This window comes from Grampus griseus (assembly GCF_964374135.1).
Source record: "Grampus griseus genome assembly, chromosome: 13".
Lineage (NCBI taxonomy): Eukaryota > Metazoa > Chordata > Mammalia > Artiodactyla > Delphinidae > Grampus > Grampus griseus.
In genome coordinates, this window is record NC_139007.1 from 53137327 (window position 1) to 53164432 (window position 27106).

Here is a 27106-nt window from a genome sequence, read left to right on the forward strand (position 1 = left end):
CTCTCAAAATTAGATTTACAAGTTTTTCAGCACTGCTTTGCTAAGTAGCTGGCTGAGCATCCACACAGATTAGCAGTTACATGTTTCTATAAATCAGTTCTACTGTGATCAGCTTCAGAAAAGGAATTTTCAACATGTGCAACATGTTGTACTAGTGAACTTACAGTGATATAATTGACAGTATTATGATAACAATATGTAAGGTATTTAAGGAATTCTCAAATGCCTTATGGACCTCTTAAAAATGTGATTAGCCATTTGATTTAATTTATATGAGATTATACCCTCTCATAGTAAGGAGGTTGGAAAACCCTTGGAACCTTACATTTTCAGTGGCTCTTCTCTTGTAAAGATCAATAATCAAATTATGACAATTTAAATTTACTCAGCCTTTTCAGTAGTTCAATTATTTGGTAACTCTCTAGTCATCTATAACATTAGCTCAGTACAAAGCTAATTCATAACCTGTCTTTAAAATGTTTAAAATAGGGCTTCCCTGGTGGCGCTAGTGGTTGGGAGTCCGCCTGCCGATGCAGGGGATCCGGGTTCGTGCCCCAGACTGGGAGGATCTCACATGTCGCGGAGCGGTTGGGCCCGTGGGCCATGGCCGCTGGGCCTGCGCGTCCGGAACCATGTTTAAAATAGTATCAAAAGCATTATTTATGAATGTTGTGATAGTTTTTTGTTTTGTTTTGTTTTGTTTTGTTTTTTGCGGTACGCGGGCCTCTCACTGTTGTGGCCTCTCGTTGTGGAGCACAGGTTCCGGACTGAGGAGCTGAATCATATTTAAATCCACTGCAGTTGCTTATGTCTGAACAGGTGTCTCAGAGTCCCAACTTGTTCAGTTTTGTTTCCTGAGAGCAGCCAGTGTTTTTTCCTCTCTTCTCTTCTTCCTGAATTATCTTCATGAAGACTGAAGATGCTGAGGACCCTTCTGGAATCTTGTGAAATAGAACTCCCTCAGGAATGCTTCACAATAGTGAAGTTTCCATAGTTCTTATATGACTTGTTACAATAAAACTTTACTCTCCAAACTGTTTAAAAACCCCTTGTTTTTTACTCATTGCAAAAATCTAGTCTTCCTATGTATGAAGAGAGCTTTTCTCCCTCTCATTGGTTCACACATCCCTATGGTTCTAAACCATAGGGACACCTAAACCCTTTTCAAATGATAGATGTTTAGTCAGATGTATGGGCAACTTTGACATTACACGTGACTTCTGCCACTGGGACCTGTTAACTCGCTAATTTTCTTTCTTCACTGACTGTGTCTTACTAGTCTCAACATTGTAGTGACCTGTTCTAACCAGAACTCCAAATTCTCCTTTCCAATTCCTGGTCCTTCCCAGGAACACCTCTGGTTTTTTAATAAGCAGCAGCCTATACCAGAGGCTCCAATGCTTACACAATAGTAATCTCACAAGAGGGGCCAGGTCTCTACGAGATCTGCCTTGGGGAGCTTTGCATCTGTCTAGAAGGCAGACTTTGAACCTCTCTGCCCCTTCCAGTACAATTTTTTGAAAAAGCTGCAGATGCAAACTAGTATATATAGAATGGATAAACAGCAAGGTCCTACTTCATAGCACAGGGAACTATATTCAATATCCTGTAATAAACCATAATGGAAAAGAATATGAAAATGAATATATATATATGTGTATAACTGAATCACTTTGCTGTACATCAGAAACTAACACAACACTGTAAATCAACTATACTTCAATAAGTATAGCTAAGTCCAGCTAAGTCAGTCCCCAAAGCCTGGAGTGGTTAGAGAAGGCTGCAGGGAAAAGACAGAAATTTCAGTTCAGTTTCGAAGACCTGGAATTTGAAGAGTTGTAGGGGAAGTTAAAAGTACATTCCAGGTGGAGGATCATTGGGAACTACACTGTCTCATCGCAACCTGCTCTTGAACACAACACATCTTCTCACACCAGCTCCTGGTACACCGGGACCTCAAACAGAACGCAACCGGCAGCAGAAGAAACCTCTCACGGAACTGCGGGGCTCAAATCCCGCAAGCCGGGAACCTCCGGAGAGAACCGACTCTCCCCACTTCCGCTTCTGGCTCCTCAGGCTCTGCCTTAGCGGAAGCGGTCTGTAGGGGAAGAAAAGAGTGAGACACCCTCGGTGGCGCAGGCGCGCCGCGGGCTGATGCGATGGCGTTGCCGGGACCCGTGAACAGGTATCTTCTGCTCATGGCACAGGAACACCTGGAGTTCCGCCTGCCGGTAAGCGCCGCAGTGACCTCCACCTCTTTCTTCTGGAGAGGACGGCGGGGTGGAGATTGGTGTGCGAGCGGAGGCGACCCACGCCGTCCGAGCCCGCGGGCAGTGGGGGGTCTGTGCTTGTCGGGGAGATCACGCGTCCCCCCAGTCCCTCGGCCCCTGGGATTGGTCTGAACTCTGCGGAGGGTGTGAGAGAGAAGTCCGAGACAGCCTCTCAGCCTTGCTAAGCATTTTCATTCATTCTTCAGCCCATGTGCCAGGTACCGGAGTCAGGCAGGTGAATATGACCGGTCCTCTCCCTCCTGGAGCTCTTCGTCTAGAGAATAGAGACAGCTGACAGAAGTACTCAGGGTAGCGTTTTAAGTGTCGAATATGCGGGTCAGGTTTCGTGGGGGTTGGCGTAATGGTGGTGATGGTGGGTGGTAGGGTTAGATGATGGAAAAGTTGGGGAAATTGTTTTATTTATTCATTCAAGAAACATTTTCAGAGTTCCTGTAATCGAATATTCTGGACGCTGGGGATATAATGATGACAAAGTTTCTGTCTTCAAGGAGTTTACTGTTTAGGCTAAGGGGTGAGCAGATGCATAAACGTAGCACTATGAAATAATGTTGGTAAGTGCAGTGATAGGTAGGGAAATAGCATATAGAAGGGAAATATGATCCACCTGAGGGGTGGGTGATGTTGGCCGTTAAGATGACTTCCAGGACGGCATGACACTTGAACTGTAACATAAAAGAAGAGTAGGAGTTAGCCAGGCCAAGGAGAGACATAAGCAAATTAGAATTACAAGCTATTCATTATTACCTGACTACCAAATATGTAGCAAAGAATGACAAGAAGAGAGCAGGAGAAGAGGGTAGGGTTCAGAAAATGCAAAGCCTTAAATACTCTGGATCTTAGAAGGGGACTTTATTGAAGAATTTTAAGGAAGTGACAGAATCAGATTTTTTTTTTTAAAGAAATCACTTTGGCTGAAGTACGGAGGATGGAGTTGAGAGGAATAAGGAGTTAGGAGTTGAGTCTGTTGGAATAGTCTTGTTAATAAATTAAGAAGGCCTGAACTAGGGCAGGGGGTAAGAGGATGGAATAGACTGGGGATATATTTAGGTGATAAAATCATCAGGGCTTGATGATTGATTGAAGGTGGGGGCAAGAGGGACCAATCAAGGATGATTCCTGGGATGGATATAAGGGTGTTTCCACTTAAAATAGAGAGCACAGGCAGCTGTATGATTTAAATTTTGGTTATGCTGAATTGGTTATGCTTGTGTAACATCAAATGGAGATGACCAGGAGGCAGTGAATATGAGTATGCACAGACGTTGATAGAGCTGCATGTACTGGTAATTAATATTTGGGAGTCTTCTGCATATGAACTCTAGGAGAGAAAATGAAATTATTCAGAGAAAGCATAGCTTCAAAAGAGTGGTGGGCCAAATGCAGGTACTTGGAAGCATTGATATTAAGGGGAATTGGGAAAAGGAGGTCATGAAGATAGGCAAGTGTCAGAATAGGAAGTATGTGAGACCATAAAAATCAAGAGGGTAAAGTTTTAGGATTTTGCTAGTGTGGTTGTGTAGTTTTAGGCGAAGAAGCCAGATTGCTTGGTTTAGTGGTCACTGGAAAATGAGGAAGGAGAGATAGACTGCTCTTAACATAAGAAGGGAAAGTAAGGGATTGGTTAACAGTTTGAGGGGGCCCTAGAGTCAAGGGAGGATCTGTATCCCTCTTGGAGAAATTTGCATGTTTGTAGGCTGAAGGGAAGGGGAAAATGGATATAAGGACACAGTGGGAGGTGTTGGCCTTTCAGTAGAAGGGGAGTGTGGGCGGAGGGGACTTAAGATGGGTGCGGGTAGTTGCCTGAGGGCCTGTTTTCTGGGTAATGAATGAGTCAAGGTTATTTCTTGAAAGATGGGGGACCAAGCGATTGAATGGAGAAACTGAGAAAAATAGTAAAATCTGAAATAATCATTGAGAGCAAAGAGGGAGCTGATGAGCTACAACAGTTGAGTAGAGAAGAACGCAGGTGTTAGAGCGAGGCTGAAAACGCAGCTGAGGGTGAAGAGCATGTATTTGTAATTGTGCCAAGATTCTGTGATTTTCTTCAGTTGTGTTCAACTCACTGGCCTTGGGAGTTTTGAAGGAAGATTGTGGCATTGATTCGGGACTAATGTGTTGCTGGGCAGGTGCGTTGAGAAATGAAAGCAAGTATAGAGGCACAGAGGGATGGTTGATTGTGGTGGTTTGTGTGGGGGATGTGAGGGGAAGGAGGATGAAGTAATGGGCACTGAGGCTAGAGAGGTGGGTAGGATCCAGATTTTGGAGTGTTGTGAAACCATTGGAAGGAATTTGGATTTTGTTTTAGATTTAATGGAGAGCCATTGACTCTTTTTTCTTTTTTTTCCTTTTTAAGCCAGAAAGTGACAAACATTTTTTCATTTTAAATCACTAAGTGACTAGCAATCATTTGTGTTTTAAAAAGATAGTTCTGGAGTACCAGAGAAAGGATACCACTTAGAGGATACTGGGGTGGAACTAGAGAGAAGCCAAGGACGGTGAGTGCCTATAGTCAGATAATGCAGGGAGAATGGAGTGGTTAAGCTGCAGTCTTAAAAATAGCATCCCTAGTATTTGCTGGTTTTACCTGTTTTTTCTTTCTTAAATTCTTCTTAGTATCTTTCCCTTGTGCCAGTTTAAACTTCCAAAAGCTCAGCCATCTTTTCTGTCTCCATTGTCCCAAGGCTGAAACTCTAGTCTGGCATTCAAGGCCTGCAGTTGCATGGTTTTCTCCTCTGTGTCCGCCCACCCGCTCCTCCCACAAACAGTGCAGCCAAAATAGACTTCCCCATTATTCCCTGAATGATGATGCCCTCTTGTTTGGGTCTTTCCTATTCCATCCTTCGTTTTACTGATTTTATATCGTCAATATTCATTTAGATTTGCCCACATATTTGTTTATTTTAGGTTTATATTTTTCACTTGATTCTTTTTCAGATGTGCAATTTCCTTTTTTTTTAATCCTCTACCAAAATTCTTAATTTTGTCTTTCATCCCCTTCAATATAGAAAGCACAGTTATGTTAAAGTATGTACTTGAAAAAAGGGGTCCTATGGGTCTGTTTCTTTTATGTATTGTTTCTCTTGGTTCTTTTTCATGTGTGTGCTGGGTGTTTGTTAAATATATACCAGATATATTTGAAAATTTATTTGAAAAAATAAGTGAGAGCTAGGATGATGTAAATCCTCTTGAAGAATATAGGAGCATTAACACACTAGGATCACTTGAACTCGTTTTCAGCCATTAAGTTCAGTTTCTGTTCTGATTTGCACATACTGCTAGTGTGTGTAGCTTTTGGGGATGCCAGTCTAAACTGGGTGGATTATCAAACTTCCTTTCCTTCTCATTGTTGGCCCTATACTCTTTTTGTTCCTCTAGCTCCATTAAGCTGTCCAAAGGGCTGTCCGCCCTCACAGCTGCTTTTGGAATTGGTAAATGTCCCAGGGAGAGAGTGGCTGCACCTTGAGATTTCTGTCCTCTCCGGGATCTTGGTTTGGTAATTTTTGTAATCTCTTGATGCCTTCAAGCAGAAGTCAGGTTTTTTTTTTTAATTCTTTTCAGCAGGAGGCTTAATCTGAATCACCTAGTTTGCCATCATTGGAAGTGAAAGTCCTCTCTCTGTACAGATTCTCCCTGTGTTTCAGGGCTTAAGTGAGTTTTTTTTTGGTTTTTTTTTTGTTTGTTTTGTTTTTTGCAGTACGCAGGCCTGTCACTGTTGTGGCCTCTCCCATTGCAGAGCACAGGCTCCGGGTGCGCAGGCTCAGCGGCCATGGCTCACGGGCCTAGCCGCTCCACGGCATGTGGGATCTTCCCAGACCGGGGCACGAACCCGTGTCCCCTGCATCGGCAGGTGGACTCTCAACCACTGTGCCACCAGGGAAGCCCCTTAAATGAATTTCCATTGAAACTTTTCTTCTAAAACTGAAGTAATCTTTTCTTCCTTTGTACTCTGGTACAATACTTCTTTGCTTCTTTAAGGGCACTCACTGTTGTATACCTCACTTTTCAGTTACTGGATTAAATGTTAGTTCTAGTAGAGCTTAAGCTCCCTCAGGATAAATATATATTTATCTTTACATAGCTCAGTGCCTTGCATATATTAGTTGTTTAATAAATATTGAATTGAGTGAAATAGGATCTCTTCAGGGAAGGCAATCAAAAGGACAGTCTACACTTATGGACCCATCTACTGTATGAGAACTGCTAGGCAGGAAAGCTATAATGAGTAGCTGCCTTTATGATTTAAAATAAAGACTGAGTGCAAGTGTGGTCTGGTTTTACCTCTGTGCAGTTAATCAGGGCCAGTTTTAGTTGGCAGCTGCCTTATTGTACTAAAAGTAAAGTTCAGACCCCTGGGTTTCATTGCTGGTTCTGAAGCAAACTAAATGGATGAAAGAGTGGCTAAAAGAACTGAAAAGCTCATGAATTAATGTATCAGGTATGCATCAGATCATACCATATTTTTATATCCAGTGTCTAATATAAATTCTTCTATTCCTGATATAAAAAGATTCTCAACTGGAAAGTGGGTTTGCCATATGATGAATAAAAATCTTGTGTTTTGATTTTTCCAAGTAGGTTGATATTGTATTTTAATATGTGTTTTGCTTTTAAATTTGAAACTTGGATTATCACATTTACTCTCACTTTAAATCATTGCTTAGATTTTAGGTAATGGTGCTAATTCTATGTTGTAAAATTTCCAATAATCCTCACTTTTTAAAAAAATCTCTTAGAACATTTGTGCTTTAACCTGTTGCTAATTTCTAACAATGTATTCCAAGAGCAGCACACTTTCCTGTTTTAAATGTAAAGCTGATTTCATAATATGGTTTAGTACAGAATGAACAATAATCATTCTAGTTCAAGAGACAATCTATAACTTCATTTTTTTCTTTTAAGTATTATAACTTTGTCAGTCTCACTTGATTTCTTGACTCACTGGGCTTCAAGGATAGTGTTGGTCATCATCAGCTTGATTCCTTTAATAACAGCCTAGGTTCTTTGCTCCATTCTTTACAGACCTTACCTCGTGAGGTAGCTGATTCCTGTTTTATAGGTGGGGGAACTGAGGGTCAAAGGAGTTAAGCTTCTTGTAAAAAAAAAAAAAATCACACAGCTGCTATTTGGAAGAACTGAAGAACAAATTGTGGTCTGACTCTGAGGTCCAGTGATGCCTTCTATTCAAATTTGTGTCACCCATGTTGCAAAATGACTTTTGGACTACCTTCATTGATTTACTGATAGTCTATGCTAGTTCTTGGTCTGTCCATGTGATTCATCTGAGTTCAGCACCTTCTAATGCCAGGGATTAAGAAAATGATTTGTTGCATAGACAAAAGGGAAAACAGAGAAGGTACTAGTTGTTCAAACCTCCCATTCTTCTTGGTCTTGAGGTAGAGGACTTCATGGTCTGGGTGTACATTCTCTCATGGTGGCTGTGGCTCATGATGGGCGTGGTTTTCGTCCCTTCCCCTAGTTGGAACGAAAGGGGATTGTAGGCACCCCTCAGTGGGGACACTTATCTCTCATTAGGTTTATTCCTCTATAAGACCTATACAGAGGAGTGGGATTCTACCTGCTTTATGTTATTTGGGGAGGCAAAATTTGTTAGTAGTATAAATCATAAAGTTTGTATAATATCCTGTGTTTATCAGTACATAGTGATTGCTTCATAGACTATATGTACTATCTGAACAGATTTCAAGTTTGCATACCTGATGTTTTAAAGTAGCTTTTGTATTCTCTTTCTAGTTCTGTAATTTTATCCAGAAAGGAGGTTAACGTACCATAACTTGTACATAATGAATCCACAGTGATGCTCCCTAGTTAATCACTTTTCTTTTTTTTAATTTAACATATATTTATTCATCTAATTAACTGGACAAGACAGCAGAGTTAATCTCTAAAGGGACTCCTGGCATTTGGTAAAATTCTATTATTCATCTTTTAGTCTTTTAATCATAAAATAATACATTACTAATGATTTTAGTTTCTAGAAAAAGAATGGTTCCAAATACAGCTTGTAAACAAATATAGTAAAAATAATTTTCTGTGCTAGTAATCAAAAAATTAAAATAACAAGTTAAAAGCACTATTTTTTAATCTACTTAATTAACAAAAACAGTACAACATCCAACTGAGCAGTAGTGAAGGCAAATTGATACTCTCACTTTATAATTTAAAACAGTCCTTTAAGAAAGTATTTTGGGAGTGGCTTCAAGATGGCAGAGCAGTAGACATGGAGATCACCTTCCTTCTCACAAATACATCAAAATTACATCTACATGTGGAACAACTCCTACAGAACACCTACTGAATGCTGGCAGAAGACCTCAGACTTCCCAAAAGGCAAGAAACTCCCCACATACCTGGGTAGAGCAAAAGAAAAAAGAAAAAACAGAGACAAAAGAATAGGAATGGGACCTGCCCCTCTGGGAGGGAGCTGTGAAGGAGGAAGAGTTTCCACACACTAGGAAGCCCCTTCACTGGCAGAGACAGGGGTGGTGAGGGAGAAACTTAGGAGCCACAGAAGAGAGTGCAGCAACAGGGGTGCGGAGGGCAAAGCGCAGAGATTCCCACACAGAGGGTTGGTGCTGACCAGCACTCACCAGCCCGAGAGGCTTGTCAGCTCACCCCCTGGGGCGGGTGGTGGCTGGGAGCTGAGGTTCAGGCTTTGGAGGTCAGACCCCAGGGAGAGGACTGGGGTCGGCTGCCTGAACACAGCCTGAAGGGGGCTAGTGTGCCACAGCTAGCTGGATGGGAATCTGGGAAAAAGTCTGGACCTGCCTAAGAGGCAAGAGACCATTGTTTTGGGGTACACGAGGAGAAGGGATTCAGAGCACCGCCTAAACGAGCTCCAGAGACGGGCGCGAGCCATGGCTATCAGCGTGGACACCAGAGATGGGCATGAAATGCTAAGGCTGATGCTGCAGCCACCAAGAAGCCTGTATGCAAGCACAGGTCACTATCCACACCTCCCCTTCTAGGAGCCTGTGCAGCCCGCCACCGCCAGGATCCCATGATCCAGGGACAACTTCCCCGGGAGAGCGCACGGTGTGCCTCAGGCTGGTGCAACGTCACGCCGGCCTCTGCCGCCGCAGGCTCACCCTGCATTCCTTACCCCTCCCTCCCTCCGGCCTGAGTGAGCCAGAGCCCCCGAATTAGCCGCTCCTTTAACCCCATCCTGTCTGGGCAGAGAACAGATGCTCTCAGGCGACCTACATGCAGAGATGGGCCAAATCTAAAGCTGAACTCCAGGAGCTGTGCGAACAAAGAAGAGAAAGGGAAATCTCTCCCAGCAGACTCAGGAGCAGCGGATTAAATCTCCACAATCAACTTGACGTACCCTGCATCTCTGGAATACCTGAATAGACAACGAATCATCCCAAAATTGAGGTGGTGGACTTTGGGAGCAACTGTAGACTTGGGGTTTGCTTTCTGCATCAATTTGTTTCTGGTTTTATGTTTATCTTAGTTTAGTATTAAAAGCTTATTATCATTTGTAGATTTGTTTACTGATTTGGTTGTTCTCTTCCTTTTTAAATTTTATATATATATATATATTTTTCCTTTTTCTCTTTTTGTGAGTGTGTATGTGTGTGATTCTTTGTGTGATTTTGACTGTATAGCTGGGCTTTTGCCATTTGTCCTAGGGTTCTGACTTTTTTTTTTAACTGTAGTTTTTAGCACTTGTTATCATTGGTGGATTTGTTTTTTGGTTTGGTTGCTCTCTTCTTTCTTTCCTTCTTTTTTTTTTAATTTTTTATTTTTAATAGTTTTTTTCTATTTTAATAACTTTATTTTATTTTTTCCTTTTTTCTTTCTTTTTTTTTTTTTTCTCCCTTTTCTTCTGAGCCGTGTGGCTGACAGGGTCTTGGTGCTCCAGCCGGGTGTCAGTCCTAAACCTCGGAGGTGGGAGAGCCGAGCTAAGGACATTGGACCACCAGAGACGTCCTGGCCCCACGTAATATCAAACAGCAGAAGCTCTCCCAGAGATCACCATCTCAACTCTAAGACCCAGCTCCACTCAACGACCAGCAAGCTACAGTGCTGGACACCCTATGCCAAACAACTAGCAAGACAGGAACACAAACCCACCTTTAGCAGAGAGGCTGCCTAAAATCGTTATAAGTTCACAGACACTCCAAAACACACCACCGGATGTGGTCCTGCCCACCAGAAAGCCAAGATCCGGCCTCATCCACCAGAACACAGGCACCAGTTCTACACAACCCTCTGAACCAACCTGCATAACCAGGAAGCTTACACAACCCTCTGAACCAACCTTACCCACTGGGAGCAGACATTAAAAACAACGGGAACTACGAACCTGCAGATTGCGAAAAGGAGACCCCAAACACAGTAAGTTAAGCAAAATGAGAAGACACAGAAATACACAGCAGATGAAGGAGCAAGGTAAAAACCCATCAGACCAAACAAATGAAGAGGAAATAGGCAGTCTACCTGAAAAAGAATTCAGAGTAATAATAGTAAAGATGATCCAAAATCTTGGAAGTAGAATGGAGAAAATACAAGAAACGTTTAACAAGGACCTAGAGAACTAAAGAGCAAACAAACAGTCATGAACAACACAATAAATAAAATGAAAAATTCTCTAGAAGGAGTGAACAGTAGAATAACTGAGGCAGAAGAATGGGTAAGTGACCAGGAATATAAAATAGTGGAAATAACTACCACAGAGCAGAATAAAGAAAAAAGAAAAAAGAATTGAGGACAGTCTCAGAGACCTCTGAGACAACATTAAACGCACCAACATTTGAATTATAGGGGTTCCAGAAGAAGAAGAGAAAAAAAAAGGGACTGAGGGGCTTCCCTGATGGCGCAGTGGTTGAGAGTCTGCCTGCCGAAGCAGGGGACACAGGTTCGTGCCCTGGTCTGGGAAGATCCCACGTGCCGTGGAGCGGCTGGGCCTGTGAGTCATGGCTGCTGGGCCTGCGCATCCGGAGCCTGTGCTCCGCAATGGGTGAGGCCACAACAGTGAGAGGCCTGCGTACCACAAAAAAAAAAAAGGGACTGTGAAAGTATTTGAAGAGATTATACTTGAAAACTTCCCTAATATGGGTAAGGAAATAGTCAAGTCCAGGAAGCGCAGAGAGTCCCATACAGGATAAACCCAAGGAGAAACACGCCAAGACACATATTAATCAAACTATCAAAAATTAAGTACAAAGAAAAAATATTAAAAGCAGCAAGGGAAAAGCAACAATAAACATACAAGGGAATCCCCATAAGGTTAACAGCTAATCTCTCAGCAGAAACTCTGCAAGCCGGAAGGGAGTTGCAGGACATATTTAAAGTGATAAAAGGGAAAAACCTACAACCAAGATTACTCTACCCAGCAAGGATCTCATTCAGATTCAAGGTAGAAATTAAAACCTTTACAGACAAGCAAAAGCTAAGAAAATTCAGCACCACCAAACCAGCTTTACGACAAATGCTAAAGGAACTTCTCTAGGCCAGATCCACAACAGAAGGAAAAGACTTACAATAACAAACCCAAAACAATTAAGAAAATGGTAATAGAAACATAAATATCGATAACTACCTTAAGTGTAAATGGATTAGATGCTCCAACCAAAAGACATAGACTGGCTGAATGGTTACAAAAACAAGACCTGTACATATGCTGTCTACAAGAGACCCAATTCAGACCTAGGGACACATACAGACTGAAAGTGAGGGCATGGAAAAAGATATTCCATGGGAATGGAAATCAAAAGAAAGCTGGAGTAGCAATTCTCATATCAGACAAAATAGACTTTAAAGTAAAGAAGGTTACAAGAGACAAGGACATTACATAATGATCAAGGGATCAGTCCAAGAAGAAGATATAGCAATTGTAAATATTTATGCACTCAACATAGGGGCACCTCAATAGATAAGGCAAATGCTAACAGCCATAAAAGGAGAAATCGACAGTAACACAATAATAGTAGGGGACTTTAACACCCCACTTTCACCAATGGACAGATCATCCAAAATGAAAATAAATAAGGAGACACAAATTTTAAATGATACATTAAACAAGATGGACTTAATTGATACTTATAGGACATTCCATCTAAAAAACAGCAGATAACACTTTCTTCTCAAGTGCTCATGGAACATTCTCCAGGATAGATCATATCTTGGGTCACAAATCAAGCCTTGGTAAATTTAAGAAAATTGAAATCATATCAAGTATCTTTTCTGGCCACAGTGCTATGAGACTAGGTATCAATTACAGGAAAAAATCTGTAAAAAATACTAACACGTGGAGGCTAAACAATACACTACTGTATAACCAAGAGATTACTGAAGAAATCAAAGAGGAAATAAAAAAATACCTAGAAACAAATGACAATGAGAACACGATGACCCAAAACCTATGGGAAGCAGCAAAAGCAGTTCTAAGAGGGAAGTTTACAGCAATACAGTCCTACCTCAAGTAACAAGAAACATCTCAAATAAACAACCTAACCTTACACCTAAAGCAATTAGAGAAAGAAGAACAAGAAAACCCCAAAGTTAGCAGAAGGAACGAAATCATAAATATCAGACCAGAAATAAATGAAAAAGAAATGAAGGAAACAATAGCAAAGATAATTGATCCTAAAAGCTTGTTCTTTGAGAAGATAAACAAAATTGATAAACCATTAGCTAGACTCATCTAGAAAAAAAGGGAGAAGACTCAACAGAATTAGAAATGAAAAAGGAGAAGTAACAACTGACATTGCAGAAATTCAAAGGAGCATGAGAGATTACTACAAGCAACTATATGCCAATAAAATGGACAACCTGGAAGAAATGGACAAATTATTAGAAAAACACAACCTTCTGAAATTGAACCAGGAAGAAATAGAAAATATAAACAGACCGATCCCAAGCACTGAAATTGAAACTGTGATTAAAAATCTTCCAACAAACAGAAGCCCAGGACCAGATGGATTCACCAGAATATTCTATCAAACATTTAGAGAAGAGCTAACGTCTATCCTTCTCAAACTCTTCCAAAATATAGCAGAGGGAGGAACACTCCCAAACTCATTCTACGAGGCCACCGTCAACCTGATACCAAAACCAGACAGAGATGCCACAAAAAAGGAAAACTACTGGCCAATATCACTGATGAACATAGATGCAAAAATCCTCAACAAAAATACTAGCAAACAGAATCCAACAGCACATTAAAAGGGTCATACACCATGATCAAATGGGGTTTATCCCAGGAATGCAAAGATTCTTCAGTATATGCAAATCAATCAATGTGATACACCATATTAGCAAATTGAAGAATAAAAACCATATAATCATCTCAATAGATGTAGAAAAAGCTTTCGAGAAAATTCAACACCCATTTATGATAAAAACCCTCCAGAAAGTAGGCATAGAGGGAACTTATCTCAACATAATAAAGGCCATATATGACAAACCCACAGCCAACATCGTTCTCAATGGTGAAAAACTGAAATTATTTCCACTAAGATCAGGAACAAGGCAAGGTTGCCCACTCTCACCACTATTATTATGCATAGTTTTGGAAGTTTTAGCCACAGCAGTCAGAGAAGAAAAAAATAAAAGGAATCCAATTCGGAAAAGAAGAAGTAAACCTGTCACTGTTTGCAGATGACATGATACTATACATAGAGAATCCTAAAAATGCTACCAGAAAACTACTAGAGCTAATCAATGAATTTGGTAAAGTAGTAGGATACAAAATTAATGCACAGAAATCTCTTGCATTCCTATACACTAATGGTGAAAAATCTGAAAGAGAAATTAAGGAAACATTCCCATTTACCATTGCAACAAAAAGAATAAAATACCTAGGAATAAACCTACCTAAGGAGGCAAAAGACCTGTATGCAGAAAACTATAAGACACTGATGAAAGAAATTAAAGATGATACAAACAGATGGAGAGATATACCATGTTTTTGGATTGGAAGAATCAGTATTGTGAAAATGACTCTACTACCCACAGCAATCTACAGATTCAATGCAATCCCTATCAAACTACCAAAGGCATTTTTCACAGAACTAGAACAAAAAATTTCACAACTTGTATGGAAACACAAAAGACCCCGAATAGCCAAGGCAATCTTGAGAAAGAAAAATGGAGCTGGAGGAATCAGGCTCCCTGACTTCAGACTATACTGCAAAGCTACAGTAATCCAGACAGTATGGTACTGGTACAGAAACAGAAATATAGATCAATGGAACAGGATAGAAAGCCCAGCGATAAACCCACACACATATGGTCATCTTATCTTTGATAAAAGAGGCAAGAATATACAATGGAGAAAAGACAGCCTCTTCAATAAGTGGTGCTGGGAAAACTGGAGAGCTACATGTAAAAGAATGAAATTAGAATGCTACCTGACAGCATACACAAAAATAAACTCAAAATGGATTAAAGACCTAAATGTAAGTCCAGACAGTATAAAACTCTTAGAGGATAACATAGGCAGAACTTCATGACATAGATCACAGGAAGATCCTTTTTGACCCACCTCCTAGAGAAATGGAAATAAAAACAAACATAAACAAATGGGACCTAATGAAACTTAAAAGCTTTTGCACAGCAAAGGAAACCATAAACAAGACAAGAAGACAACCCTCAGAATGGGAGAAAATATTTACAAACGAAGCAACTGACAAAGGATTAATCTCCAAAATATACCAGCAGCTCATGCAGCTCAATATCAGAAAAACAAACAACCCAATCCAAAAATGGGCAGAAGACCTAAATAGACATTTCTCCAAAGAAGATATACAGACTGCCAACAAACACATGAAAGGATGCTCAACATCACTAATCATTAGCGAAATGCACGTCAAAACTACAATGAGGTATCACTCAACACCGGTCAGAATGGCCATCATCAAAAAATCTACAAACAGTAAATGCTGGAGAGGGTGTGGAGAAAAGGGAACCCTCTTGCACTGTTGGTGGGAATGTAAGTTGATTCAGCCACTATGGAGAACAGTATGGAGGTTCCTTAGAAAACTAAAAATAGAACTACCATACAACCCAGCAATCCCACTACTGGGCATATACCCTGAGAAAACCATAATTCAAAACGAATCATGTACCACAATGTTCATTGCAGCTCTATTTACAATAGCCAGGAAATGGAAAAAACCTAAGTGTCCATCAACAGATGAATGGATAAAGAAGATGTGGCACATATATACAATGGAATATTACTCACCCATAAAAAGAAAGAAAATTGAGTTACTTGTTGTGACATGGATGGACCTAGAGTCTCATAGAGAGTTAAGTAAGTCAGAAAGAGAAAAATACCGTATGCTAACACACATATATGTAATCTAAAAAAAAAAAAGTTCTGAAGAACCTAGGGGCAGGACAGGAATAAAGACGCAGACGTAGAGAATGGAAGTGAGGACACGGGGAGGGGGAGGGCTATGCTGGGACCAAGTGATAGAGTGGCATGGACATATATAGACTACCAAATGTAAAATAGATAGCTAGTGGGAAGCAGCTGCATAGCACAGGGAGATCAGCTCTGTGCTTTGTGTCCACCTAGAGTGGTGGGATAGGGAGGGTGGGAGGGAGACGCAAGAAAGAGGGGATATGGGGATATATGTATATGTATAGCTGATTCACTTTGTTATACAGCAGAAACTAACACACCATTTTAAAGCAATTACCCTCCAATAAAGATGTTAAAAAAAAAAGTATTTTGGCCACATATACTCTAAGAAGCCATAAAATTTTTCACGTCTCTGAGTATACTAATGCTACTTTAAAGAAGCAATCTCAAATGGAAAAATCCATATATTTGTGAAAATAAGTATTTAGCTTTGTTTTAAACTGATAAAGTTGAAAACACCTAAATGTCCAACATAAAGTGTATTGTTTCCTACTGAAAAATTTGCAGTCCTGATGCCAAGGAAGAAAATGTTTATGATATTAATATTCAAAGGGAAAACACAGGGATCCTAAACATCATTACAAACATGTTATTTCTTTTCTGAACATCCTCAAATTATCTAATTTATTTGTATTGATCCATTGTCAGATTTACTAATCTATTGTTTTTGTAATATGCTTTTTCCTTTTAAAACTCAGTGCATTTTCTCAAAGTTTTTTGACAGCGCTTTTTTGTTTTTTTCTAAAATTTCTCCGAAATTACTTACCATGATTGTGACTGTAAAATTTTTTTAGAACCCAGAGTTGTAATTTGTCTGGTATTGACATTTAAACACCTTAAGTAGATAATCTGCTCTTTGTGTGTGTGTGTGTGTGTGTGTGTGTGTGTGTGTGTGTGTGTGTGTCTTTGTGTGTGTGTTATAACTGCATCTTAATAGACTTTAAGTTCCCTGTGTTAAAATGTATTCTCTCTCTGATATTTTCAATATAGGAAATAAAGTCTCTGCTTTCACTTTTTGGAGGTCAGTTCACCAATAGTCAGGAAACTTATGGAAAGGTAAGTTGAATTTGTATTTTTCATTAGACCATATGTAGTATCCTTATAAATAGAACCTTGAATTTAAAGAGAAGAGCTCAAAATCTTAAATTTATATTTTTTTGGTTACCTGTGTCTGTTTTTAGGGGCAATTGAATAAAAAGGATATTTGGGAGAAATTTTGGTTTTGGAAAGTTAGATTTATTTCCAGTATTCACTTATTTTATTAGTTTTTAAATTGTAGTTCAACAGTTATACCATAATTTATATCTGTTGCTTCATTGGAAAAAGGACTGTCTTCTATTGATGAGGTATAATTAGAGTTTAGAATTTAGCTGAATTTCAGGCTTATATTGGTACTCATTTTAAAATTTGTAATTGTGCATGTGTGAAATTGTGAGTTTATTTATATATTTTGTATTTGATGGTTTATCAGTGTATTAGAGGAGTTTGGAAAATAGAAAAAGAGAAAATCATTCACAATTCTTCTTCCTTGACGTGACTTATAATTTGGGGATACTGCCTTCTAGTCTTTTTTCATATACATTTTTTCCGCTCAGTGGTAATGCTACCAGTGAACTTCTGCATTTCTTTTTCATTTGATAGCATTAATGTAGGCACATATTTCTGCATAGCTTTCATTACTAACAGGGATGTGTAATATTTTCCATCGATTAGCTCTACCATAATTTATCTAATGATTTCATTTCATTCAGGTTGCTTTTAAATTTTTCCTAATAAAAATAATACTGAGATGACCATCTTTTTTCCTGTTTGGATTATTTTGAATTTTTCTGTAGGGTAGTGTGAATATTGGAATAAAGGCTGGGTGTGGCAGGGAGGACTTTTCACAAAAGATGAGAGAACTTAATTTGAAAGTCCCTTGGTGTTGGACTTGTACTCCTGAATGAATTTCACTTATTGAAGGAGGAGGGAAAGAGGGAGAGTGTGGATATAATTGGGTGAGGGTGTTAAACTGAGGTTAGGATCCTGCTACATTTTGCTGCATTCTGGCAAGTGGTTATCTGGGTGGAGCACAGAAGTGCCTATAATCTTGGGTATTAAAACCCGCTGATGCACTTGGAACTTTTTTCCTTAGATAAAATAATAAAAATAAATGATAATTTAATAATATACTGTATAGTTTTCCATCATAGTTATTGCAGAGACAATAACTATGTTTCCCACCCCCTCGGGTGGCCACAACTACCTAGAAAAAAAGGGATCATTCAAAGAAATACATTACTTAGTAGTTAAAAATAAAATAGCTGTGTTATAAGAAATAATTAGCAACAATAAAAAATTCTGAAATTATATTTTGGGGTAAAATACTCATCAATTCTTGATCAAACTATATAAGAGCAAACACAAAATTAACCTGAAGTTTAAATATCCTTAAATTTGCTGATGTTTTCATTTATACAGTCATTTATAAAAGTGTTCTGATACTGTACTGTATTATCTTAACAGGTTACCTATTAAAATAATTTATTTATTTATTTTTTATCTATTGGAGCAATTTTTATTTTGGTTAGTGTCAAATCAGATATTCTTACATAAAAGTAGCAGATAGGAATCTCTCCTTATTGACTTCTTAAACGAAAGCATATGAGGCCATAAAACCATATATTGTTGTTTCTTTCAGTCTCCTTTTTGGATTCTTAGCATTCCCTCTGAAGATATTGCCAGAAACTTAATGAAACGGACAGTGTGTGCCAAGTAAGAAAAACTTATAGTGTCCTCCTGCATGAGTGTAAACCAGACTTCTCATAACTACTCTGTCCTACTTTTTGCTTATGTTGGCAGAAGGTAGAAGGGGGTTGATTGTTTGGGGAGCTCAGCTTAGCTTGTAGTTACATGTATTTGCCACTGGATGGTGGTAGGAGAACAGAGGAGAGTTATCTGCTGAAACTGAGGTTGAGAGAATTTCAGTGGTGAAATGCAGAAACGCTTGCTTTAGAATAATTTTTTTAAACTTCTACATTAAGCAAGCATATGGTATAAGATGTAAATGCTGTGTTATTACATAGGATAAATGCCACATTTAATTATAACCAAAGTATTGAAAACCTAAAAATGTTTTTCTTATAGATGGTTTTTAGTTAGATGAACAGATTGGTGAAGTGTAAGATGACAAAAATGAGGACTACCATAAAGTATGTTTTCTGTTTTATTTGTTAGAGGAACTCTGATTATCATATCTTGATATGGATTAATATAATGGTGTCTTCCTTATTTATCCTGCCTGAGTGTTTTCTAGCTTTTATCATTAGTATCTGTTCTTTTTTCATTTCTTTTCTTTCTTTCATTTTTTTTATTGTTGGAAAATTCTATCTTTGGGTTTGAAAATTAAACTGCGTTTTTAGCTACCATTTTAAGAACTGAACAACTTATCCTTGAATTGCTTTTTTTTTACATGCTCCCCCATCCCCAAACATTTCTGAAAACTTCTTTTTGCTTAGAAATTATAATATTTAATAATGCAGTGCAAATAATTTACATATATCTAGTTTTGTTAGCATGGTTAGCAATACTTTATAGCATAGTATGTCATTGCTATATTATTGAATAGACTACAACCCCCATATTAGATTTATCCTATTGAAAACTAGCTGCAGTACTAAATCTAATCTCGTAAATTGAGGCTTGTTGATGGGTCTTAGTCAATAAAAATGACTAGAAAGCAGAAACAGAACTAAGAAACACATCCTTTGAATAATTATTACTCTACATTAGTGTATTAAAATTTATGGCTCTAAGAGGTGTTTGAATTCCAAAGATAAAGCTTATAGGTTTAAAATAGCTACTTGAGAACCAGAACTTGTATACTTCCTTCAAAGCTCATATCTTCTGATGAATATATTTGAGTAATGGTACAATAAATAGTTGTGTAATAGTTGTATAACATTATGAAATAATGTCCCTGGCTGCTTTTTAGTCTCTGTATATTTTGCATAGCTGAGGTTATACCTTAAGTGATAACTAAGTAAGAACAGTATTACTGCAGAGACCTTATCTCTATAAATTTAATAGAAATGGGGGAATTCATTTTCAGAGGATAAAATTTACAGTTCTAATTGTAGCATTAATTGTTCTGGAGCTAATAGACTTTTAGAATAGTGCATTCAAAGCTAACTTAAATTCAGATTTTTTTGTGGTAGAATAGGGATTGAAAGTTCATTTTATTTGACTTATTTTTAACATGGACTATTTTGAGCATATCACAAGCAGTGATATATAACAAACACCGAGGTACCTACCTTGTTAGATCTCAACATTTTGAGATATTTGCCACAGCTTTTTTTTTTTTTTTAAAGAAATAAACCATGACAGGAACCATTGGTGCTCCTTGTGTATCTTTCCCCATTCTATTACCCTTCTTCCCTCAAAGCATAGTTTCTTAAAGCATTTTTATTTGTCAGAAAGGTTTCATTATTACTGCTATAATCAGTAAAATATTTTAGGTCATATTGATATTATATTAGTAAGTTGACCTCCATGCTTATTTATATAGCACCCACGAGATGTGGCAATTCATGTAAGTTTTATAATCTCTAAAATAGGGATAATAGTGCAGTCATATATATGAAAACCATTTATTCCGAAATCTAAATCACAAAGGGTGTTACTCCAGTGTTCCAATTATAACTGAAGCTTATGATGTTATATATCTAATATTTTTATTTTGCCATTTAAATATAAATTTATTAATGTTATATAAATTCTTTCTGAAAAAGAGGATAGGGAGTATTATTTCATTTTTACTGATTCTATGTTATCACTACAAACATTCGTTCCTATAAATTACTGTATAATGGTTCATTAGGGATAATTATGATTTATGGAATTGTCTGTGCCTTTCCTGAATGGCCTGGAGTTCCTGTCTTTTTGCATATTTATATCTGAGAAGCAGTGTATAGATTCTGGAGTCAGATGGATTGGGTTTGAATCTTAGCTTCACCAATTGCTATATGACCTGAGAGAGTTATTTAATCTTTCTGTGCCTCAGTTTCCTCATTGGTTAAATGGATGATGATACTGGCAGCTACCTAATAGGATTCCTGTGAGGAATATGTGAATTAATATTAAGTGGCCTTAGAACAGTCCCTGGTACTTTGAGTTATATTGTTAGCTCTTAGTTAGCTAAGTAAGGGTAGTATTACTGTAGAGGCCCTCTTTCTATAATTCATTACAAGGGAAAGGAGGAATTCATTTTCAGAAGATAGTATACTCAGTTCTAACGGCAGCATTACTTACAATCATAAAGTAGTTGAATTCAGATGCACAAAATTGTACTAATATATAGATCAAGTTCCATTACAACTAATTCTAAGAATTGTTTCATTGATTACAATGAAATTTTGCTTAATTTTTTGTTCCTGATAGACGCTTGAGATTTTTTTGTAGTAAGAATTTTGTTTTTGTAATAGTCATAAAAGTAATTATTACTAAATGTTATTAAATAATGGCTAAATATTAATGGTAACATTTTTATCTGGTCGTTTTTCCTTTTGTTTTATTCAGAAGACAGTGGGAATGATTGAATTTCCTGCACCTTTTTTACTGTTTCACTAAAATCACAAGTCATTTTATGGAATCATTTGTGTTCTAGTTAAAAAATGATGAAGTGATAACACAACATTGTAAATCAACTATACTCCAATAAAAATTTTTTAAAAATGATGAAATGATTATGATGAAAACTTCAAAAAATCTTGACTTATAAATTCTCCTTATTTGTGTAAAGTTCAACTTCTGTGTTAGTTTAGACTTAAGCTATATTTGTTTCCAGGATGCGTATTTCTCATTTATAGCTTAGAAAACATAGGCAATAATTGTTTTAGTGGAGCAAGCATAAAGAACCAGTGAAATAATTGTTACGTATTACTGTATGAACTCATTTTTTTTTTTTTTTTTTTACTGAGGTTAATGTCAATCATTTATTTCCTAGGTCTATATTTGAACTGTGGGGTCATGGAAAGTCTCCAGAGGAGCTATATAGTTCTTTGAGAAACTACCCTGTGGAGAAGATGGTGCGTAGTTAAATGTGGTTTTCTGTAAGCATATCTGTAGATACTGTAGAATTACTAAGCTTAAAGAATTTATCTGCTCTTATTTTAGGTTCCATTTCTGCATTCAGATTCTACATATAAAATAAAGATTCACACATTTAATAAAACGTTGACACAAGAAGAAAAAATCAAACGGATAGATGTAAGTGAATTTAGCAAAAACCAAAAACCTATGAGATTCATGTAATATAACCACTGTTGATATATAATATCCGCAATGCTAAGTGCTTCTTTTGTACCACATTATGTGCTAAGTACTTTTCATGTTTTGTCTTATTTAGTGCTGATACCAGACTTACAAGATTGGTATTATTATATAAGCACTATGTTTTCTTTTAAATTTTTATAGGACATTGGAATTACTTTTATTTTTTAGGCCCTTGAATTTCTGCCATTTGAAGGAAAAGTGAATTTAAAGAAGCCACAACATATATTCTCTATTTTGGAGGATTATGGTTTGGACCCAAACTGCATCCCTGAGAATCCACATAATATCTATTTTGGTAGATGGGTAAGCAAGTGTTCTTTTTACCTATTCTATGAAACAGAAACAGAATCAGGGACGTAGAGAATAGACTGGTGGTTGCCAAGGGGGAGAGGGGAGGGAGAGGGTAGGAGTGGGAGTTTGGGATTAGCAGATACAAACTGGTATATATAGAATGGATAAACAACAAGGTCCTACTGTATGGCACAGGGAACTATATTCAATATCCTGTGATAAACTATAATGGAAAAGAATATGAAAAAGAATGTATATATATGTATAACTGAGTCACTTTGCTGTACAGCGGTAATTAACATTGTAATTCAACTATACTTCAATAAAAAATTGAAAAAAAAGAAAAAATTCTAAGTGGTAGGCCTTTGTATTTGACTCTATATGTAAAACTTTAAAGGAGCTGAAGAGTCAGAACTACTGTATGAATTAAAATCAGTGGAAAATATGTGGTTGTGTGTTTTGTTTTTCCAGAGATTCTGATGAAATGCAAGAGGATTGTTAGATATGGGGCCCAGGTAGGAGGTCATGTACCTGGAAGTTTTAAGACTCATCGGAAAGTGTGAACTGCTTTTTTAATAAAGCAGAGAAAAGGCAGAGTGCTGTGATAGCAGGATTCTCATTTGTGGAGCTCTCTGATCTAGGTTTCCATTCTGAAGAGAAATGAAATTACTGCAGAGCAGTTCTGCCCACTTCCCTGAGGCAGGAAGCTGTGGCTTATGTTACAGAATATTGTTATTTAGGAGAAAAAAAGAGGTGGCTAGAGCTCACCACCAAGCCCTGGAATAATTGCATTCAAATTCAATTCAAATTTGCTTTGAAAAGCAAAAGTAAATGGGAACACACTAAGAAATAAAGGTATTTGTCCATAACTGCCTTAATCACATATTTATATGAAGCAGTGGTAAATGGAAAGAAGTTCTCATTATCAAGATACTATGGGTTTATTGTGAATAATTATCTTAAATCTGTTCTGTACATTTACACAAATTGAAAATTATCTCTAATCTAGATTGCAGATGGGCAGAGAGAGCTTATTGAGTCATACAGTGTCAAAAAGAGACACTTTATTGGAAATACAAGCATGGATGCTGGTTTATCATTCATCATGGCCAACCATGGAAAAGTGAAAGAAAATGATATTGTATTTGATCCATTTGTTGGAACAGGTATTTTAATTTAATTGTTAAACTAGTGTAGAGATGTTGCTTGTTTATATTAGTCAAGGTCATAGTAATAGTTTTGCTAAAAGATAAAATAATCCTTTATTTATCATTAGATAAGAGACAACCACGTATTTGTATAGTAGCCAATATTTAACACTTTTGCCACTTCCAAAGAGGATGCTGAAAGAATTTTGTGGGGTTTATTTCCCCAAGTAAACCACTAAGGGGAGTATACCATACATTGTAGAAATGTTGTAAAGCTATATAGTTTATTTAAATAGGAAAACTCTTACTATACTTAAGTTAAAAAAAAAAAAAAGGAAAACTCTTGGGGGGAAGAAAGACTTGAGTGACAGAATTTTAAAAAGTATTCATCTTTTAAAATTGATAATTATATACTTACATGGAAAAAAAATGTGCCTTTGGTTTGTGGAGGTTCATATGTGAAGTTTGAAAATAAGAAAAGTGACTAAGTATCAATGGACTAGAGCTTGGCTGCTGAGGCTATGACCTGGGTTCTGTATGCACTTGATTGGATGTCCTCATAATTAACTTTGTGTGGAAGTCCTAAAAGTCCAAGTTTATTTCATCTGACTCTGAAGACATTTTCCTGCTTCAACCCATTTTTTTTAATCTTGCCTATACTTAGGGAGTACTCACATTTAGGTTCATCTGGCTAAATTCATTATGATTCAGATCGTTTAGGAACAAATTATGCGTGGTTGGAGTTTCTCCCTGTAGTGGTCTTTCCCCATCAGAAACTCATTAGAAACTCATCAGAAACTTTGTAAGCAGTGGTGATGCAGTAGCTACTATTTGTTGAATAGTAAACATGTCAGGTACTAGCTATGCACTCTAATGTTACTATCTAATTTAATTCTTACAACTACTGAAATTGAGATACTTAAAAAAATCTTCCTGAGATTATGGCAGAGACAGAGGTTAAGTGACTTGGTCAAGGTTATACAGTGTAGAAATCTCGTGAGATTCAAACTCAAGCAGTCTAACTCCAGAGCTCGTGCTCTTTACTATCATAATGCTGCCTCTCTCAGCCTTAGGATCTGCCAGCCAGCTATTGTACCATAAACTAACTTGAGGAATACAATCCCATGTCATTAGGAGCAAATAGAATCAAGGTCAAGAGATTCTAACTGGTGGAATTATTTCCTGTGTTGTTGAATTAATCTTAGTGAGTCTCTCTTCTGCTATTCCACCATTGTCTTCATATATCCCACCCCCAACAAACTACTATACCTATTCCTTTCTTTCCTATCCTCATTATCCTGAGTGCCTCCCCAACTTTTTGAACTTTACAGGAAATAATGCCAAACTGATAGAAAAGTTACAAGATTAAAAATAGAAGAAAGAACACATACATATCCTTGACCCAGAGTAGACTGTTGTTAAAATTTGGCATCATTTGCTTTATCATTTATTTTCTCATTATGTTTATATACAAGTAAGTTGCATCCATTACATCCCTTTACCTCTCAAAGACTTGGAATATGTTTCTTAAGAATAAGGATATTCTCGGGCTTCCCTGGTGGCACAGTGGTTGAGAGTCCACCTGCCGATGCAGGGGACGCGGGTTTGTGCCCCGGTCCGGGAACATCCCACATGCCGCGGAGCGGCTGGGCCCGTGAGCCGTGGCCGCTGAGCCTGCGCGTTCGGAGCCTGTGCTCCACAGCGGGAGAGGCCACAACAGTGAGAGGCCCGCGGACCGCAAAAAAAAAAAAAGAATAAGGATATTCTCTTACATAACCACAGTATAGTTTTCAGTGTTAGTAAATGTACTATTAATACAGTAGTTTAGTGTTTGTATTCCATTTTTGGTAATTGACCCACTGATGTCCCTTTATACCATCTGTTTTCCTTTCCAGGTATTGTATTTTGTTGTTAACATTTCTTTGATCCCTTGATGCGGAGTATATCCAGAATCTTACTTTTTCTTTTATAAAACTTACAATTTTGAAGAATACTATCCCTCCTCTATTTTTTATCCAGAATGTTCCTTATTTTGAGTCAACCAAACATATACATATTTTAGAAATTGTGAGTTTTCACATATACTACAAATTCTGGTCTAACCGTACAGATTTCTTTTTTTTTTTTTCCACTTAACTTCACTTAGTATTTCTTAGAAATCACTTCCTTTAGTTCATAGAGATTATCTTCGTTCTTTTTTATAGTTGTACTCCATGGGTTTATGTACTGTAATTTAGTCAAACAATCACCTAAACTTGGATATAGGTAGTTTCCCATATTTCACAGTTACAAATAATGCTTGCAATGAATAATCTGTACATATATACTTTCACAGTGTTGGAAGTATAGCTCCAGGGTAAATTCCTAGAATTAGGATTGCTGGGTTGAAGAATGTAAGCGTATGTAGTTTTGTTAAATGTGGCCAAATTACTCTCCATTATACCATCTTGCCTTCTCGCCAGCAATATATAAGCCCCTGTTCCCTCACAGCCTCACCAGCGGAGTATATTGTCAGGCTTTTGAAATTTGCCAGTTTGTTGGGTGAAAATGTTATCTCAGTGAAGTGTTCATTTGTATTTCTCTTACGAGTGAAATCTAATCACTTTTTCTATTTTAAGGTCCAGTTTTATAACGTTTTTGGAATTATCGCCAAATCTTTTGCCTATTTTTCTGTAGACTTTTTGATTCCCCCCCCTTATTTTAAAAAATACTTTATATTTTAGTCACTCTCCCCCTTTTTTCCTGTTTTATGTATATAAATATGTAAAATATTTTCTCCCAGTTTGCCCTTTATGTTTTGACTTTGCATGTAATTGTTTTTTTGCCAGGCAAAAACTTTCCCGCTACATCCAATTTGTAGAGGAATTCAGCTCTGTTTTCTGGTACTTTAGTAGTTTTGATTTTTTTCCTTTTAGATCTCGAATGCATTTGGAGTTTATTTTCTTGTATGCCGTGAGGAATTGATTTAATTTATCTTTTTCCAAATGGTAACCCTCTATTAATTCTTAATCTTGTTCTTGGACTTCTAAAACCTTTTCCTGTGAAGTGATTCTTTGAGATACATACATGTACGTGTTTAGTATGCACACATACACATAGACCAGACCATAAAGTTTAAAAATAGTTACCGGTATGGGTAAAATTTCCTTCCTTTGATGTAGACGAGGCTGGGCATATTATGAAATGCTAACTTCCATAGCAGTCAAGGTGTTGACTATTTTTAGTGTGGTAAGGGGTGAGCAGACCTGCCCCTAATTTGCTTTAAGGCTGCTCCTTAGGGTGGGTAGCATATCTTGGTCATTTGACTGTTTATACTGTATAGGACAATTAATGGAAAATTAATTGCAATATGTAGGACAGTTAATGGAAAATTGCAAGAGGAAGATCTTTGCAAAGATGCTGCTAAAATACATTTCATAATTTGTGTTTGTTGTTTAAGCATAGCTTTAAGACTTTAGCTAGTTTTTGGTGCTTTTGTTTTATAACTGGTAATGGCTAATAATTGAGAATAGGCACAGTTCTTAAGCAGTTTGTCCACTTTACTGGACCTTTTGTCTCTTCGATGGGTAGTACCTTCTGAAGGATTGGAGAAATAAGTAGCGTTGTGCCCTCCTCCATGGTCGTAGTTTTTCATAAGTAGTGGATGATATTCTTTTCCTTTTTTA

At 37.5% G+C, this 27106-nt stretch overlaps 1 protein-coding gene across 3 annotated transcripts in view; it reads left to right on the forward strand.

Annotated features, from left to right (window-relative positions):
- The first annotated feature begins 2141 nt into the window (after nt 1-2141).
- TRMT11 (tRNA methyltransferase 11 homolog) overlaps nt 2142-27106 on the forward strand; it is a 61966-nt gene continuing 37001 nt past the window's right edge. The window contains exons 1-7 of one of the 3 annotated variants that reach the window (XM_082669288.1): nt 2142-2231; nt 16678-16743; nt 18368-18441; nt 21674-21755; nt 21844-21936; nt 22171-22305; nt 23303-23459. In XM_082669288.1, coding sequence (XP_082525414.1) covers nt 2160-2231; nt 16678-16743; nt 18368-18441; nt 21674-21755; nt 21844-21936; nt 22171-22305; nt 23303-23459 — 679 coding nt within the window. In that variant the 5' untranslated portion in view covers nt 2142-2159. Of the gene's footprint in view, nt 2232-10451; nt 10653-16677; nt 16744-18367; nt 18442-21673; nt 21780-21843; nt 21937-22170; nt 22306-23302; nt 23460-27106 lie in introns of those variants that run through there. The other 2 variants (XM_082669289.1, XM_082669290.1) reach the window with 2 other exon arrangements.